Genomic DNA, 18,973 nt, shown 5'->3' with positions numbered 1-18,973 from the left:
GGCCCAGGAGCCAATGACTGAGCAGATCCAGGTCACCTCTGCCTAGTAGGGCACCAGAGGAAGGTCAGAGGGCAGCCGCCCAGTGCCTCCAGGATCCACCACCCAGACAGCAGACAGGCTGCTTTGAAGGGGCTTAGCTGGAACTGGGAGCTTGATCCCAGGCATAGCCCCGAAGCACCAGGACTCCACCAAACAACACTGCCACGCACTTGTGCTGGATACAATGGCCTCCTCTGGACACCCCAGCTTCTGCCCTGGTTTACAGGGGACTGGCCCAGCCTTGCCCAGTGAGCCTCCAGGATGCTCCGCCTCTCTCTCCTTTGACTCTTGCTGTCTGTGGACAGCACTGTCACAGAGCAGCTCTCTGGCCCCATTCAAGAGGTCGGGTGTTTTCATCTCTGACCTTGACCTTTTACGTGTTGTCCCAGTTTTAGGAGTGAAGGATGGAGAGATGTGACCCCTTGCCCTGGGAGTAAAGGAAAAAGCAATATGCTTTGGTGGTTATGACCACAGGCTTTGGAGCCAGCAGATCTGCATTCGGATCCCAACTCTGTTGCTTCAAAGTTTGGACAAGTCCCTTCATTTCTCAGAGCGTCTGTTTCCTCTTCTCTAAAATGGAGTAAAAACAATAACTCCTGGGGCTGTGAGTGTGAGGATGAAATGAGACAGTGAGGTAAACTCTGGGCACAGCGCCTGGCACAAAGTAAGAGCTCACTCATCGTTAGCAGGGTGTGAAGATGTGGAGGTGATGCATGGCGGCAACACCAGGGTATTTATCAGATGAGCGCTCAGGCCCACAAAGGGCTCACGCAGCAGGAGCATCAGTTGAGGGCCTTGTAGGAAAAAGAAGGCGTTCAACTTCTGTCATTTGAGGGGAATTTATTAGAGGCGCTATTTGCAAAGTTGAGAGTGATGTTTAGGAAAAACAAAAGGGACAGTGTAGTCCCCTGGGGGCTAGTAAGTGAGAGGAGCCGTCACTGTCTCTTAGACCTGAACAGGCAAGAGGGGGAACGATGACCTGGAGGGGCAGCTGTATGGAGAGTGCTGCCTGCTAGGCAGGGTGGCCCTGGGGAGAGGGACCAGCCAGCCCAGAGAACCAGTCAGGAGGACCTTCCTAGCTCCCTGATGGCCCTCCCGTAAACCCAACCCAAACAGAACCCCCTGAAGTGGCCACATGGGTCAGCCTCCTGGGCACAGCGCAGGGTGGAGAAGAGGGAGAATGCATGTACGGTACAGATGGGAGCCGCCCAGCACCATAGGTGACGGGAGAGGACCCTCCTGCCACACTCACCTGCTCCCCAGTTGGAGCATTCTCAGAGGAAGCCGGTGGCCCTGTCCTTGGGCTGCTTCTTTGGTGTGGGCGGGACTAAGGGCAGGAAGGAGGACAGGCTGGAGGGAACCACAGAGAGAGGGGCTTCCGGGTGCCCCCAGCAGAGCTCTGGCTGCAGTGACTTAAGCTCAAACTCTGCCCAGTGCCTTAAGGGGTAGGGTGTGAAATGGCCCCCAGGGGCCCCAGTGGGAGATGAAATTGAAGCACAAGGTGGAGCCAGTCCTCCCCTACTCACCCCCAAATCTCTCTGCAGAAACTCCCAGGTTGAGCCTCAGCTGATGTGAGGTCAGAGCAGCCCCTGATGACCCTGACCTAGTGGGCTGTGGATTCACCACTGTAATCTGAGGAGGGGGCCCTCCTGGAGTCTGCCATCCTTCAGCCAATGAGTGAGCATCTGCTGTATACACTGCTGGTGCTGAGGGGAAGTGGCATTTGGAGGGTAGAGGCCCTCTGAAGGAACTACCTTGGGCTTCCCCAGTGGCGCAGTGGTTGAGAGTCTGCCTGCCGATGCAGGGGACACGGGTTCGTGCCCTGGTCTGGGAAGATTCCACATGCCACGGAGCGACTGGGCCCGTGAGCCATGGCCGCTGAGCCTGCGCGTCCGGAGCCCGTGCTCCGCGACGGGAGAGGCCACAACAATGAGAGGCCCGCGTACTGCAAAAATAAAATAAAATAAAATAAAAGAACTGCCTTGGCTGACAATTGCCAATAACTTGGGGAAGGGCAGGCACTTGACCTCAGGTTTATTTCCTATCGGGAGTGAACTCACAAACACAGGCACAGGCAGGTGTTACCGTGGACAGAGGACTGTTCAGAGCAGGAGAGAAGGGGGCTTCCTGGATGAAATGTCTTGAGCTGGACCCTGAGGATAAATTGGATTTAGGTAGGAGGGGAGAAGAGATTTCTGGCGAGGGGGCTGCCTGGAGAAAGGTGGCTGTGGGCATGGTCTTGGAAGCTGGGAACAGAGTGGGTCTGGGGAAGAGAAGAGGGAGGCTGGGATATCTGAGGTGGGGGTGAAGGCTCAGGCGCTGGGGGGAGACTGCACCCTGCAGACATTTCTCACTTTTCTGGCCCATTTCTTCTGGGGACAACCTGCCAAGTCCAAGGTTGTTTAGCAGGGAAAAGAGCGAGCATTTCTGGAGAACTTAAATGAGTATCAGCACTAAGGGCTTGACCGGCATTGTCTCTTTCAGTCCTCAAAGCTGCCTGGTTTCCCCACTGTATAAAGAAGGGAACCAAAGCTCAGAGAGGGTTAGTATGTGAACCAAGATCACACAGCTATTGGCTGCTATTTGCTACAAAAATCACACTAAATTTCCACCTCATCTATCCCTTCCCTTTCCCAGAAGCCCAATTCAACTGCCCAAAAGAAATGGAGAGAAAGTGATGGGGGTGGGGAAGTGGTGGTGAAAGAATGGGGGAGGTGGAGGGGTAGGCTCTTCCTGCCGCCCAGCAAGCCCAGTGCAAAGCCAGCGGAAGAAGCAGGACCCCTCCTTCCCCAAGAGCCAGCCTCAGATCCAGTGTGCAGTGACTGTGGGCTCCCTAATGGCTGTGTTTAACCCCTGGCCCTACCAAATGATACAGCACCAAGTGTTCTCTCCTGAGGGGAGGGGTCGGGTAGGGTTACTTATTAGCCGTGAGATCAATCATTACCTGCTTCCCCTAACAGTGGAATCTCCTTGAGTCATCAGAGCTTGGGGCTGGTCCCCTTGGCAGGGGAGCAGAAGATCTTCTGGACATCTGGGGAGCAGGCTCATTTCCCTTGGCTGGGGGAGGCGGAGTTCCCCTTCCTGGGAAAGGGCCATGAGGCAGGTAGAAGAGCGTGCGCGGGAGGGGGGATGGGGTTCGTAGTGTTGTTAGGTAGGAGAGCCACATCCAGTCCCCAGGCTGATGGCCGTCTCACTGGTGAGGAGTAAGCAGTTCTGGAGGGAAGGTTAGTGTAGCACAGGAGTGAGTGTCCCAGGGGCCCTTGGTCCAGGGAGCCGGGCAGCCAGCGAGTGAGGCGGTGGGAAGGCCCTCTTTCCGTTGGCTGCTGAGTGTGCAGGGCTCAGGGCTCACTAGGGCTCTGGAGCCAGACGGCCTGGAACCAGTGCCCAATTGCATTATCTTCTTCCCAGGCAGGAAGGCCGACGGGCTGGGAGCTGCAGCTGTAGAAAGCTCAGATGCCAGCGGGGAGCTGCAGGGCAGGGCAGGCAAGGCAGTTAGGGCGCAGGATTTAAGGAGGTGTGGCGGCAGGCGCTTGGGACTGAGTGGAAGGGGGAGGCACTCTAGGGAGACTGGGGAACCACCCACTGAGGCCTTCTCCACGCATGCTCGATTGTGACAGTGTCGGCCCAGGCCTGGGAGGGGAGAAACCTGGAAGTGGGACTCACAGCGTGCATCCCCAACCATCTGGGTGACCTTGGCTGGTGACCTTTCAGTTCTAATCAAAGGTGAGTCCTCAGCTTTTCTGCTGCCAGGGTGGGCCTGCTCTCGGCCCCCAAACCAAGGAAAATGGGAAGAACCCTCCGTATGGTGTCTGAAGCAGCTGGCCAAAGAATGGGGCAGGCCACAGGGGTCTTCCAGACATCTCTCAACCCCACCCCGTATTGATCATCCTTTGAGGCCAGTTCCACCTCGTCTCCCCATGGAGCAGACTCCACCCCCATGCCAAGGGCCAGTCACTCCTCTTTCTGCCATCTCACGGTGGCAGAACCGTGCCCGGCATGTGGTAAGTGCTCAAAAAAAAAAGAGTCGTTATTTATGTAATCATTTCTTGTGGAGCTCAGAATTGGATCAGTCGTAATCTTTGGTCCATACTCTAGAACAATTGTTGACCCGTACATAGCCCTCTTTAGTTATTTATCATTTATTTTCAATAATATAATGAACACCTCTTAACTGACCACCCAGTCTAAGGGGACAACGTTACAATACCACATCTACTTATTTCCCGTTCTCTCCCCCATCTTCCCACACACCCTCCAAGAGGAAACCATTCTCCTGAACTTTGTGTTTATTACTATTATACAAACAGAAGGCTAAAGGCATCCAAAGAGGCAGGATGCCGGCAGGTTCACTAACAGAAATAGCTGTTTTTCCAACCAAGCTGCAACTTCCTTGCAGGCAGTGTCTGGGTCTCCTCCTTTCCGGCACTGTGGTCAGCATGTGACCGGGCACACAGGACCACTGGTGAATCTTGGTTGATGGGCTGTTTGGGGTACCCAGAGCAGGAAGGATGAGGACTGAATGCCGGAGAGCAGGCAGGACACAACCCCAGGAATAGGAGGAAGGGCTTCGGACTCCCCCGCCACTGCACCTGACAGGTGTCTGTGTGACTTCTGCCCTGCCCTGGGATCTCACACAGTGTTGCCCAGGTGACCCAAGTGGGTGGAAGAGCTCACTGCTTTTCCAGGTCTGGGCAGAGAGCGGTCCACCCCTATCTTTACCTTCTGGGGGTTCCAAGAGCCGATTGCCCAGCAGCTGACCCCTGCCCAGCTGGCCATGGCCCAGAGCCCACACATCACCTCCGCTCGCAGAATGTCTCCCTGCTGAGAAAGTGTTAGACACTTGCCCTCCTCCTTCCCCCTGCCCAGGTCCCAGAGCCGGTGTCTGGTACCCCTGAGCCCACACTGGTGCTCCATACTGTGCGCCACCCCCAAAGACCCCAAGGTACCCAGGCCAGCTGTCTGAGCAGGACTGATCACCCAGCAATACCAAGTACTGCTCCTCAAGATTGGCAAACAAGGCCAAACACTCCTGCCTGCAAGAGGATGGTATGGAAAAGAGAAAAAGCTGAGGCCTGGGGGCATGGGGTGTGCACCTGCATGAACTCATCTCTCCTTCAAAGTCCCTTATTTTGTTTGCTCCTGAATCATGACAGAAGCTTCCTTTCTCTGGGCCTCAGTTTTCACAGCTGTGAAATGGGGAAGGAGGTAGGCGCTGTGGCTCTTCCCGGTGGGGTGTCCTATACTCCTGGAACACATGGGCTCTGAAATGCGGTGTGCCTGCAGGTGTCATCAACTCAGTCTCGTGATTTCTGCCCATCTCCCTGTGACCCAGAGAGAAACGTAGCTTGAACTGGGTATATCACACCCCCCCACACACACACATACACAGCCTGGAAGGGAGTTTTTGTCCTCTTGTCGCTGGTGTGTCACAGAGGCTCCGAGAGCCTATTGCGATCGCTCACCGTCATCCTCCAAGATCCTCCAGGAGATTCCCAGGTTGCTGCCCTGGCAGTGCCCATGCCCCACTGCTCCACCGTCTCCCAGCGCTGGCCCAGCCCCCTCCCCCGGCCACAAATGCTCCAATGTCTGGAGAGAAGGGATTTTTTGTCTGTTTCCATCACTACTCTATTCCCAGTACTCAGAAGAGCGCCTGACACATGATAGGTGCTTAATAGCAGTGACAGAGCAGCATGACCCTTACTTGTGCTAACTGGCAAGGCTGAACCCATGCCCTTCACTGTGTCACTTGCCAAAGGTACACAGGTAGTTGCTAACTAGGGAACACCCTCTTTGCAGTTACACTCTTAGGTCAAATAAAACAAACAGCTAAGGGTACCGAGACCCCAGTGCGGTTTCTACTTTATTACCCTTGACTTTGGTGTCTCTGGTTCCTTGTGTTCTCTACCCATAGTTGGCTCCTCCTCTCGACTCCATCCTCCTGCTTTAAGCCTCCTTCCAGAATGTCAGACACGTGGGACCAGGCACCCAGCCAGCCTGACCTGGGGGCCCTAAGCTGCCAGGTGGTTCCGGAGCTCATTCCCACCTGCCCACCCAACCGGATTCGGGGATCCAGGGAGGGTGCATGGGAGCCCTGAGAAGGAGCCAGATTTGTTTTATTTGATTCATAGCTTTGGGAAACATTTTTGATAGCTGGGTAGAATCCCATATAAGGATGTTCATAATGTACATAATTACATGTCACATATTAATATCACATATTAGTATTTCTTTGTGAGTCCTCCACTCATGTCTTTTTTGTTATGGTAATGTTTACAGGTTTCAGTTCTTTGTGTATGTATTAGGGATATCCATCCTTTTATATATACTGCAGATATTCCGTCCAGTTTGTCTTTTTTTTTTATGTGTTGTGGTGAATTTTGAAACATTATAGAAGTTGGCATGGATTTTTTTTAAAATAAATTTATTTATTTATTATTTTTTGGCTGCGTTGGGTCTTTGTTGCTGCGCGTGGCCTTCTCTAGTTGCAGCGAGCAGGGGCTACTCTTCATTGTGGTGTGCGGGCTTCTCATTGCGGTGGCTTCTCTTGTTGTGGAGCTCGGGCTCTAGGCACGCGGGCTTCAGTAGTTGTGGCACGTGGACTCAGTAGTTGTGGCTCGCAGGCTCTAGAGCGCAGGCTCAGTAGTTGTGGCCCACGGGCTTAGTTGCTCTGCGGCATGTGGGATCTTCTGGGACCAGGGCTGGAACCCGTGTCCCCTGCATTGGCAGGTGGATTCTTAACCCCTGCGCCACCAGGGAAGCCCCAGTATGGATTTTTTAATGTAATCATATCAATCCTTTTCTTTGTGAGTTTTGACTTCTGTGTCCTTTTGAAAAGCCTCTACTTCTCCAGACACCACAACTCCTATTGTTAGTACCACGTGCTAGTACTAGCTACTCGGGTTATGAGCTTTAGAGTGTATACATCGTGGCCCAGAGAAAGCACATCACATACAAAGAACGGCTGGTGAGAGAGGAGAGGAGAGACAGCAGGAAGTGGAGGTGGATGGACCCTGGTTCTATTTCCGGCTCTGTGCCTGTGAGCTAAGCTGTGTGCTTTGGTGCAAGGGCTTTTGTGTCCCTGAGCCTGTTTCCTCACCTATAGAAGGGCCTCACCATGGCCGTCATAGCTCCCGGGCAAGTTTAGATGCTGAAACGAGAAGGAACATGAGGGACCATTTTCAACTCGAAGCCCTGGTGATAGAGCTGAGGAAACAGAGGCCCCTGGAGTGAATTAGCCCAAATGACTATTCCCAGCCCAGTGCCCCCTCCTCTGGCCACCATCAGAGCCTCTCCAGTGGCATGGCTTTCAGATCCAGGGGCGTCCTGGAGGGTAGAACTTGGCTTCCTTGCTTCCCATGGCCTCCCAGATTGCTGGGCAGAGGAGTGGCCAGGGGAGGGTGGAGGAGACTGTCTTCTTCCATCTCTCCCTTCAGGAGAACCAATTTAAGTCCCTTCCCGATAGGCCATTAACTCCTTCACTGCTGGTGCAATCTTCCTACTCCCTCCCACCTTGTCCCCTCCCCCCAGCACTCATATCCCCAAATGCCCTGAGTGATGGGCAGTCACAGGTCCTTCAGGACATCTGCTGGCTAATCCTGGCTTATTGAGGGCAAGGCAGGCTGTCTGGAGGGTAAGACGTTGGAATTAGCAACTTCTGAGCCTTCCCACATGCCAGGCCCCAGTGGAGCAGCTGAGAGAGCTGTGCTTTGGAATCATAACCCTGCCCTGCCAGTACCGGCTGAGTGGCCTTGGGCGGTGGTAAACCAGCTAAACCTCTGCCTAGAAATACTGCCCACTTACTTCCACACCCTAGCAGTGCTGCATGAGTCAACAGGGAGCAAACCAGTGGTGTGTAAGTATCCAGCTCTGCTCCTGGCCTGCAGGAGGTGTCTTCGGGGGAAGTGAATTCCCTTCCTCGGGCTCATGTCACCCCTACAGATGGGTTTGTAGGACCTCATACTTAGTTTCGTCATCACCCACAGTTCACTGCCCCACATGTAACCCAGCCTGTACATTTTCTGTTCCCTGAAGTCTCCAGTGTGGGCCTGGGAAGGGCGGGGCGTGGAGAGGACATCAGTCCTGACGCCGGCACACGTCTGAGGGAAGCCTGCAGATTCCCATCCAGACATAGGCAGGAAAGAGGGGAAGGCAGAAAAGTTGGCCCACTGTCCCCCCTCGAGGCCTCCTACTTGGCCCCAGGCCTCCCTGGCCCTGGGCCCAGCCTGCCCAGTGCACACACACCTGCAGGCCTCCCCAGGAGGCGCCAGCCCGGCAGCGGGCCTCACGCCCAAAGGTGAAGCATGAGCAGCTCTTGCCAAACCCCCTGCAAGCTTTATGTCCCAGACAGTTGTCCCAGAGGGGAGGCACAGAGGACATAGAGGGTGCAGAGGACGCAGAGGACGTAGGTGAGGCACCACTCATGGCCTGGTCTGCCAAATGCCTGGCTGGACTTGGGGCTGCCAGGGAGTCACTGAGAGCCTTTGGGCAACTGCCATGCTGCTGGGCCCTCACTTCTGGGGCCCTAGGGTGCTCATCACAGCAATCAGGGGGCTGGAGCTACCATCTGAGGCAGTTCCTGGGAATCTGGGAGTGGGAGGGACATTAGTCACCTCTCCTGACCTCACTGCAAGAACCTCAGGCCAGTTATTAGGAAGGCTGAATTACAAACCGTTCCAGATATCCCCACTGACCAGGTGGGAAAATTAAGGCTCAGAGAGGTCACCTAGAGAGTTGGGGGCATAGCCGGGCTGAAACCTAGGTCTCTCGACCCCTAGGCTGCTAGTCCTGCTCCTATATCACCAAACCAGATCAAACCTGCTGGGGAGTGAGTGGGTTACGGGGTGTGCAGTGAGGGTAGAACACTGATCTATGAGGGTAGGGGGTGGCTTTGTGGCTGCTTCTCCTTCTTTCCTCCTCCACCTGGCAGGCATTCCTTCTGAGTACTGACCTCCCTCCCCCTCCTCCCGCCCTGGCCTGGCAGAGGAACAGGGGAGGAGGGGGCAGCTTTCAACACCTCTGCAGATGGGGATGGCTTCTGCTGAGTCCTGGGTTGGGGGAGGGGCTCCTCAGCCAGAGGAAGGGAAGGAGAGTCTCTGTAGGGCTGTCACTTCTGGGGCTGGGGAGGGGGGTGATGTTCTCACCTCCTAATTAGTCATCTTGTTAGGCAAGGACCACAGCCTGTACCAGGAAGGTCTTTCTGAGAAAGAGTCAGACGTGCAGGAAGTGAAGGAACAAGCCGCAGAGATGGACATGTAGGGAAGAGCAGTCCAGGCAGAAGGGTCAGCCAGGGCAAAGGCTGGGAGGCAAGAGCCAGCTTGGTGGTTGCGAGAAACCACTAGAAGGCCAGTGTGGCTGGAGTGAGTGGGCAAGGGGCCCAGAGATGAGACGAGGTCAGCTTCCTGGAGCAGAGTGTATCGTCCTTACAGGCCACAGTGAGGCTCTGTGTGAAACAAGGAGCTACTGCTGCCGGATTTTGAGCAGAGAAGTGATGTGGTCTGGTTGAAATTTGTAGAGGATCACTCCGGCTGTTCTGTGAGATGGGGCAGGGCAGAGGGAGGGCCAGAGCAAACAGAGATGAGAAAGCAATGAGGAGGCAAGTGCAGGAATTCCATGTCTTGAATCCAAGCGGAGATGGTGAGAAGAGGTCAGATTCTAGACATGGTGTGAAGGTAGAGCTGGCAGGAGATGCTGACAGACTGGAGTAGCGCAGGGAACTGCATGAAAGAACAACCATAAAAAGCTCTCCCCTTTGCCTCGGCCCGGAGGCTTCCCAGAGTCAGAAGCCAATGTGCCCGGGACCCCCAGGCTCAAAGGGGGAGAAGTGTATGGGGAACCTGGACCCTCACAGAGGAAGCAGGGCAACTTTCAGACGGTCTGGTGTAAGCACTCATCGTTCCATTGGGGAAACCGATTCTCAGAGCACAACTGGCTTAGGGTCCCGCCGTGGTGAGAGGTAGAGCTGGTTTAAAGCCAGCCCTCCAGACACTCAGTGCTCATCAGGACGGAGTCAGGGGACCCAGCCTGCTGGGGCTGCCACCAGCACAAAGCCTGCCTCGGACCAGGCCCTCCTCTTCTCTGGGCCTCTGTCTCACATGGTTCTCTATGGTCTCCGTGGACTCTTCCCGCTCTGAGGACTCCGCCACCACTGCCACAGCCTGCCCTGAAATGCAGGACCGACAGGCCAAGCTTCCCAGATAAGAGGGTCAGCCCCCAGTGACGCCCTCCCCCAGGGCCCCATCTCCAACCTGAAGAGGTCCACTGCTTCTCCCCCAGGGCCAGGAGGGCCTCTCACATCAGCTGGTGCTGATTAATCAGCGGGAGGGACAGAAGGTGGGGGGGTGGCCTCCTGCCAGATGACGCTTAACCTGGGTCAACTGTGTCAACCCCCCGGGACTGGGAATGAGAGCCAGGCAGCCAGTGCCGAGGGAGGACAGGACACCTCAGCCTCAGCAGCCCCACGTCCATACCCTGACTCTGCTACCCTCCCTGGATTCCCCACTGCCTCCGGAGTCCAACTGAGCCTGCCCCGGGCCTTGGTAAGCTCCCTCCCTTTCCCACTTCGCTGTCTTGGTTCAGGGTTCTGCTTTCCAGCGTGTGAATCCACAAGATGCTGAGCTGTTGAGCTCCTGCACGTATGTCTGCTTGGGGCAAGCGGCCTAGGAGGCCCCGTGTGCAGGCAGGCAGCTCTCCTCCTTCCTGGTCCGCAGGGTTTTCTGGGTAGACGAGGGATGAGGCATCTGGGAAAGACACATTCATTCCTCCCTACTTAATGCTTTGGGTGACTCCATGGATGTGGAGAGGCTTTGTAAACTGTAAAGCGCTGTGCACAGGAGGGACCTGAAGTGACAGCTGGCCTGGGGTGAGGTTGCAGGAGCAAAGAGGGCCAATTGCTAGAACCTCAAAAGTAGGGCAGGATTTAGAAATTACAGGCAAGGATACCAGCAAAAGCAAAGGCTTAGAGGTGGGACTGGACTGGAAAGGTGAAGTGGCCTGTCTCATTCTGCAGGAAGTGATAGATTCAGGACTGGAGGAAGCAAGAGGGAGACAGACACGTGGAGTGTGGGACAGAGGTAGGGAGAAAACGGGGTCAAAGGTGACTGCCCCTGTAGTTCCAGACTGGCTGTGGGGCTGACAGAGGGAAACAGCCACTCGGAGGGGAACCGAGAGGGGGCTAGAGTTATAGGGAGGCAGTAAAGGGAGGTGAGCACACTGGAAGCGGTGCTCAGCCTTGGCTTTCCCCACGGGTCACCGAGGGCCCAGAGGAGCCCATGAATACCTCCCAGAATGTGGACTCTGTCATCAGCCACCTGTCTCCCTCCGATAAGGAGGTCATCCCAGTCATTCTCCATGGGGCCACCAACCTTCCTGCCTCTAAGGATGGCTCTGAGCCATGGCCCTATGTGGTAGTGCAAGCAGCTGGCTGAGAGTGAGGGCAGGGGATGGTGTCCAAGCTGGAGCAGAAACCAGGGTACGGATATTTGGAATATGAGCACCCAAAGGGCTGGGGAAGGAGGGAAGAGCCACTCCGTGATCCCACAACCAGCTGACCAGTGTTTGGCCACAAATCGGCCTCAGTGGGGCAGGGCCCCTGGATGCAGAGGCCTGGGCTGGACTCAGTGGGAGGTGATGGTCAAAGGAAAGAGAAGGACTAAGGGCTGCTCTCCCAGCCTCTGAGTGCCCCATCCTACCATGCCCCGTCCTGGGGTAGGATCCTCCTCCTTGGCCCCCACCACTTCTCCGGTCATTTCTATTACAGGTGCTTCCCTAGTTCCTTCTGATCCTTTAATGCACGCTCCCCTCCAACCAGCCGGAGTCAGGGTACACACTTGTCACAGCCCGGTGTCCAAGCGAGGCCTGCCATGCCATGTCCACATCCCCCTTCATGGGCCTCACTTCTCCTGGAAGGGTATCGGGGTGACAGTCAAGCTTCTGTATGGATGTTGGATATCTACTCAGTCTTGATTATAAAGCCCCGTGCAGTAATCCCCTCCCATGAGCTTGCCATCCCTTAGCCCCTTCTGTAGACACTGGGAGCCACTGGGGCCTCCCCACCAAGCTACCTACCCCTCCCCATCTCTACCAATACCAGCAGCATTCAGTGCCTGCCTACAGGCTTTGCCCACATTTTCTTTTGGGGAGTGCCTACGCCAACATCTGCCAAAATCCACTTTCAAAGCCTTGTTGCGATCCTCCTCCTCCAGGCGCCCGTCCAAGCTGAGCTCTCTCTCCTTTGGAGACGGACAGCAGTGGCAACACTGGTCTGACGTACTTTATATAAATGAAGTTATGTGCTGCTCCTCTGTCCCCTAAACTGGGGCTCCCATGGACAGATCCCATGTCTCCCTCTCCATTTCCCCAACAATATGCCCGGTATAGGCCTGAGCACACTTAGGGGTCAAGGAGCACTGAGGCAAACACCCCAGGTTACTATGACAACAACCCCTCCCCAACACACACACACACAGTGAAAGTGGGATAGATGAGGTGCTGGAGCCCAACAGGTGAAACGCTTGTCTCCAAAGCCCCATTTCCCCTGCCCAGCTCCTCGGCCCTCCCCTCCCCCGACTCCATTTCCGTGGTGAAGAAGGACAGGTGGCTGAGAGCAGGCTTGGCAGGGAGCTCGCCTTCTCCCCTCAGCTATTTCCATAAACCAATTATCGCCGATCATCTCGGGAGATTGAGGCCCCGCCTATCACCAATCCAGCTTGGGCGGTGGGGCGGGGAGTTGGGCGGCCCCTGGCTTCTCGACAGAGCCACCGCGACCTGCGCCATCACCCGGTTGCCATGGGAACGCGCAGCGGGAGCCAAGCCGCGGAGCCTGGGTGAGGGGTGTGGAGGGGTTGGTGCATCCGTGCACCCATCTCCACCCAGAGAGGGGGCAGGGAGCAGGGCCTAGGCGAGCCTGCAGCCTGCGTTCCAGGGCTCCGGGCGGCTGAGCTGCCACCAGCCGAGGAGGTGCTAATGAGATGCAAATGAAAGCAGAAGGGAGGGCTTCTGAGAAAGAAGGCCCAGCTGTCAGGACCTGAAAAGGGCTTTCAGTGCGAGCCCCCCGCCCGAGGCAGGAACCCCAGAGGGAGGACCGAGACCCTCAGAAGCCCTAACCCCTGGAAAGGATATGATATCCGCCCCTCCACCATGTCTGATTCCAAAGACACAGTAACAGAGCATATAATAGGCATGAGCAAATCCACCAAAGTTTTCATTTTTCTCACAATGAATATTTCAATGCTCAAAATATATATTATATACTATATATATTAAATACTATTAAATCATATTACATGATATATATTGAATATATATAATTTTATAGTCTTTCAAGCATTTTTTTCTCATCTTTTTGTTGCCTGTGTTTTGGTGCCCTCAGCTCGGTCTCCTGGCTTCGTTTCCTACTTTCTTCCATCCCATTTGTCTCACCTCAGACTGGGAATGGGGTCCTGGAGGTTCTTGTCTCTGCCGAGCTCCCTCCTCCTCTCTGGGGTGTTGCATCCTCAGCAGGCAGGCCCATTGTGGGGCCCCAAGGTGGGGGAGGGTTGAAGCACAGGCCCGAGAGTGCCCCAAAGCCACTTACTCAACCCATTAGTGAGGAGCAGAATACGGTTCAGGTCCAAGATGGGGCCTCCCTAGTTTGGGGTGTAGCCACTTCCCTCCACCATGCAGGCTCTAGCCTTGAGCCGATCTAGTAATAGGGTGTGTCCTCCAGTGGCGACTATGACAGACCAACAGGTCCACTTGGTTCATCTTGTGGTCGGTTCTGCCTCTTTCCAGCTAAGCCATTGACTTGCTTCCAGCCTGACCCCACTTCTCCACTGAAATAGCCGTCTCTGAAGTCACCAGAGATCATCATGCCTAGTTCTCCTTCCAATGGGTATCTCATCTTTCACGGTCTCTCTGGCATTAACCCCTCATGACCACCGATTGTGTTGGCGGGCCTTGCTGTTCTTGGCTTCCAAGATGCCCTACTCTTATATTCTTCTATGTGTACCTCTTCAACACTTCTACCTGGAATTAGATGTCGGCCTGTCGCAGGTTTCAACCCTAGGTCTCTCTTATTTCTCTATCCTCTCTCTTCGTGTGAGCTCATCTGCATCCTGGCATCAGTAATCACATTCTTTTGCCCCCATCCAATCCATTGCCAAGTCGTGTCAGTTCCTCTCCGATCTTGAATTTATCCACTTCTCTCTGCCGGCTCCACCGCCTTAGGTTACTGCACTGTTCTGCTCTTGGTACATCTAATATTGCCCCTCTTCAAACCCCGTTCAAAGGCAGGTTACCATTCGATGCTGTGATGCCATAGTACCAGAGGAACCCACTCTTTGAACCCTTCACATTGCTCTCAGGGTTTGAGGATTCTACACCCAGTACGGTTGGGTCTTTGTCAGCGCCTCCAGCTCCCCAGCAGCATGACCCCACCTCCCTCTCTCTGCTCCAGCCACACCCGATGGACAAGCATCTCTCAATGCTCTGAGCAGACCCTCTTCCCTCCCACCCCAGGCCTTTGCACTCTCCCTCCCCCAGAACATTCTCTCTTCCCCTCCCCTCTTCGGATCTCAGCTCAGTCATCACCTCCTCAAGGAAGCCCTCCCGACCTCCCAGATCAGACCTAATCCTCCCGCATTACATGCCTCCATGGGACTGTGTACTTCTCCAGTGTTGCAGCTTCAGTTTCACGTGTTTCATGGGCTTTGATGTGATTCTTGGCTTATTCTTCATCAGTGCCTCATCCCATTGTCCCCCGCTAGTTCCTCGAGCAACCACCAGGTCTGTTTCCTTCACCATCCTATCCCTACTTTCAACACGGACTCTGAAACATAGGAAGTTCTCAATTAATAATTGTTGAATGAATGAATACACAGATGAATGAATGAATCTGGTCATGTTTTGAGCGTGCTCTGTGACTTTGGGAAAGTTACTTTACCTTTTGATGCTGAATACCTCACCTGGGAACCTGTCCCAAGAGATGGTGGAGCCAGACCACCATCTGGGAGATGCTGACAGGTCTAATATCACACAGGGAGAGGGGGTATCCTTAGTAAGAGTCACAGTGGGCACGTGAGACCTAGCAGAAGAAACCACATGTCAGTGGAGAGAAGCCAGAATGGAATCAGGAAAACCCAGAGTCTGGCCCACAGGCCCTGATTCCCTGTGTGACCTCAGGGGAGTCGCTGCCCCTCTCTGAGTCTTGGCCTTCCCATGGCCAGGATATAAGGCTTGGCCTCCACGCTGTCCCAGGCTTGCCGGGCTGGTCTGTGCTCTGGCCTGGGAAACGGACTCAGTTCCTTAGAGGCAACAAGAGCCCCAGGTGTACTGCCCAACAGATTCCACATCCAAGTCTGCTGGGTCAGTGGTCAGGCCCAGGGTCTCCCCTGAGTGGTCTGGGCCTGGCTCAAGGCTCTGGGGCCTGAGAAGTGCCCAGCACCTGCCCCCCAGCTTGGCACAGAGAGACCTGTCTGTCAGAGCACAGCAGGGATCAGGAAGGCAATGGTCCTGACAGGTGGGGAGTACCCCAGCAGGCAGAGTGTGGAGAAGGGGCCAGCCAGGAGGCGGCCTGTGGGCTTCTGACCCTTGGCCAAAGGCTGGATGGCCGGGCTGCCAGCTGGCAGCTTCTTCTCTGACTGCCTGCTGCCCAGAGCTAATGAGCAGGGACAGAGCAAGTACTGGGAGGGGAAGGGCTGCTTCCCTTCTTGGATAAGCCTGAGAGCCCTGACCCTGGCCCCAGACTGAGCCTGACCCTGGTGACTAACTGAAGAAGATATTGAAAGTAGGGCAGTTTCGTCAGAGGTCCTAGTAAGAAAGGAACGTTAAGTGTGTGAGTGTGTGAGTGTGTGCGTGATATCATTTAATCATCAGTCCGTCCCATGAACTAGGTAACATTGTCCTCATTTTTTACATGCAGTTACTAAGGCTCAGAGCATTTTTGTGACTTGCCCAAAGTCACAGAACTAGTGGGTACCCAATCCAGGATCCAGGATTCCCAAATCAAAAGCTCTTTCCACCTCACTCTCCGCCTCGATCTTTACGTAGCTGTTGCCCTTGGAAGGGGATGTTGGCATCAGGGTCCTAACCCAGACTTGCAGAGACGATCCAGTGACCAGTCTGAAGACCGCTCCTGGGACCTGCCTGCTCACACTTTCCCTTGTTTGGCTGTGGACCTTGGCCAAGGGCCCCAGAGGGCAGGAATTTGGGCGAAGTAGGTGGAGGTCCGGTATGAACCACAGGTGACCTGGGAGATTGTCTCAGCAGCCAGAGGGTTGGACTTGCAAAAATAACAATAACACTCACAGTGACAGTGGTCATGGGACGGCACCGGGAGTAAAAAGCAACCCCCGTTTGCTGCTGAGTCCCACACTGAGCTCACTCAGAGCGTGGGTCTCCAGGCACTCTGGCTCTAATAAAGCAGGCCTGGGAGGCAGGTTGCATTAGCCCCATGTGATACCCAAGGAGGCCAAGGCCCAGGGCAGTGAAGGGACTTGACGAAGTTCACATGGATGGCCAGTGGGAGTGGAGCAGATGAAGATGACTGTCCCCATCTTGACAACCGGCCACTTGCTCTGGCAGAGGCCAAGCCTCCTTCCTTCCCAGGAGGATGCCTGTGGGAGAAGTCACGTGGTAGAGAAGGCCCTGAGAATCCTGGGTCTTATCTTCCATGCAGGGCCTCCTGCCTACAGCGTGGCCTCACCTACCTGCACCTGTTCCAAATGATGGCAGTCCCTTGAGGCTCAGAGCCTCAGAATTTTTGTTCAGTGAGAACATCCCCATGTCCCAGGGCTATAAACACAGCTGTCATCAGCGCTTAAAAGGAGGCTGGCCCGAGACCCCCAGCCAGACTGAAGCTGCAGGATTCTTTCCAGATGTTCCCCCATCCCCTCTGCCAAGGGCCCGTGAGGTCTTCTCATGCCGAAACATTTATTCAAGCCCCCAAAGCCTGAGCTCTCCCCGAGGACTGCTGGAATCCTGGAGGAGCAGCCCGAAAGGACAATGCTTACCAAAAGAAGCAAGTATTAGTGGGGAGATTTCAGGAAATGAGGCAAGCCAGTGGAGGCCTTCCTGCTGTCCTCATTGCATTAGACATGGGCTGTCTGGTTTGCTTATTTCTGAGCACGGACAAAGCCGCTGCTGACGGGGCTCCTCCTCCCTCCCAGGACACCATGAGCAACCAGGAGGCCTGGTGCCCCCTCCAGGCTCGGTCTGGCTTCGCTCTGCCCTTGCCTGGCCCCTACTGGCTTCAGGGTCACATGCCCCGTGGTCTAGCATCTATCGAAGAGGGAGGGACCCATTGGCCAGGGAGCCAGGGTTCGGGTTCCAATTCAGCTCCTTCTGCCCTTGTGCTCTCCCCATATCTGTCTGTTCCCAACCCTACACACACAATGAGATTCCACCAGAAGGAATGGCCAGGGATGGCACGGTCAGTGCCTTCAAGTCCCAAGCCAGTTAAAAAACACTGAAGTCAGCCGGGTGTATGATGCCGTAGAGAGCTGAATCCACTGGCAAACCCGAGGGCACTGGCTCATTGAGAGCAGCCCCCAGGCACCCCTGCTGATTTCTGCCAAGGAGGGAGGAATGCAGGCTTGGGTTGTCGGTGCTCTCAATTTTTCAAGAGAAGTCAGAAATGCACATTGTTATGTGAAATCAACCAGTTTTTACCGGCAGAACAAACACCTCTGCTCAGCTGGATCTGAGTCTCACCTCCCGTCTTCCCGTCCTGAACCCCTCAGCCTGCTCAGACTCAACCTCCACAGCCAGCTTCGCCAACTGTCCTCCTCTCCCAGGGGCCAGATACTGCCCCACGGCCGCTCAGCATTTATACGAGTCTGAGAGGCATCCCCCTTCTTGAAGCCCCTTCTTTCTTTGCTTCCAGGACACTCCCATCCTGATTCCCCCTTCTCTCTCTGCCCACTCCTCTGTGGGGTCCTTTCTCCCTGTACCCTGTGAATGCCCATGTTCCCGCTCAGTCCTCGACTCTCTCCTGCATCTCTGCTCTCCTGGGAGATCTCGCTCACCCCAGGCTACCCACCCCAACCCCTATTCTGAAGGTTCCAGATGTCTAGATCCAGCTCAGGCCTTTCTCCTAAGCTCCAGCCCCTGGACCCACTGGTGAGTGTACACTCCACCCCAGACTCAGTCTTCCCCAGACTGGCCTTCTCGTCCATCCAGAAACCTGTGCGTTACAGAGAGCGATCATCGGGGGGGGAGCTGAGCTCAGAGATTGTTAAAGGATGAGCCTGCACGGTCAGTAGGCTGTACAGCCAGGACTCAGACCCACAACCCATGAGCCTGAGCGTTAATCCTGTCTGTCTGGCCCGGGAATGCTCCCAAGGCTGAGCGGTTTTCTCTCTGGGGAGGGCAGGCTGTGGCCTCCCCCTTCCCTGTTCCCACAAAGGTAGAGACAGAGGTGCGGCTCACCCTGAGTGAGGGGAGGGAGTGGTGGTCCCCCATCAGCCCCTCTTCCTGCCCCGTCTCTCATTTTCTGACTTCCCAGGCAGCCCCAGGGCCTGTGGGGAGTGCCGTGCGCATGCTGTGTTCTGTGGACGTTCAAAGCAGGGCCTGGGGTAGGGGTGGGGGGGGCGCAGACCATGACTACAGCTGCGGGCAATCAGGATGGTCAGTGTGGCCAGGAGGAACAGACCCAGGATACAGCCACAGGGCCCCAGGCAGGGACATGGAGGCCAGGACCCAGGCTGGACCGAGGGTCTCAAGGGACCCCAGTCCCCACAGCTGGGCTCTGCTTTCCTCCATCTGAGGACATGCGTTTGGACTAGGATTTGGAATCTGAACCTTCCTCCCAGCCCAAGAGCTGCTTCCAGGGCGGTACTGATGAGCTGCCAGCGTTTAAAACAGGGTCCCAGCAGTCTGGACTGGGGGCTGGCCTAACAGAGCTGGAGAGGAGGGACTACCTCCGTCTCCACATGGTTTTCCAAGGGTCTGTCACCCCTCC

The 18,973-nt window shown here is 55.3% G+C and overlaps 1 protein-coding gene across 1 annotated transcript in view; it reads left to right on the top strand.

Moving 5' to 3' along the window:
* CCDC33 (coiled-coil domain containing 33) overlaps positions 1 to 18,973 on the top strand; it is a 119,951-nt gene that overhangs the window by 15,896 nt on the left and 85,082 nt on the right. The window contains 1 exon segment of the mRNA XM_079913612.1: positions 11,283 to 11,444. Coding sequence (XP_079769738.1) covers positions 11,283 to 11,444 — 162 coding nt within the window.

This window comes from Stenella coeruleoalba (genome assembly GCF_951394435.1).
Source record: "Stenella coeruleoalba genome assembly, chromosome: 2".
NCBI classification, from domain to species: Eukaryota; Metazoa; Chordata; class Mammalia; order Artiodactyla; family Delphinidae; genus Stenella; species Stenella coeruleoalba.
Note: the sequence above shows the minus strand (reverse complement) of the source record. Positions and strands in the feature narration are given on the sequence as shown.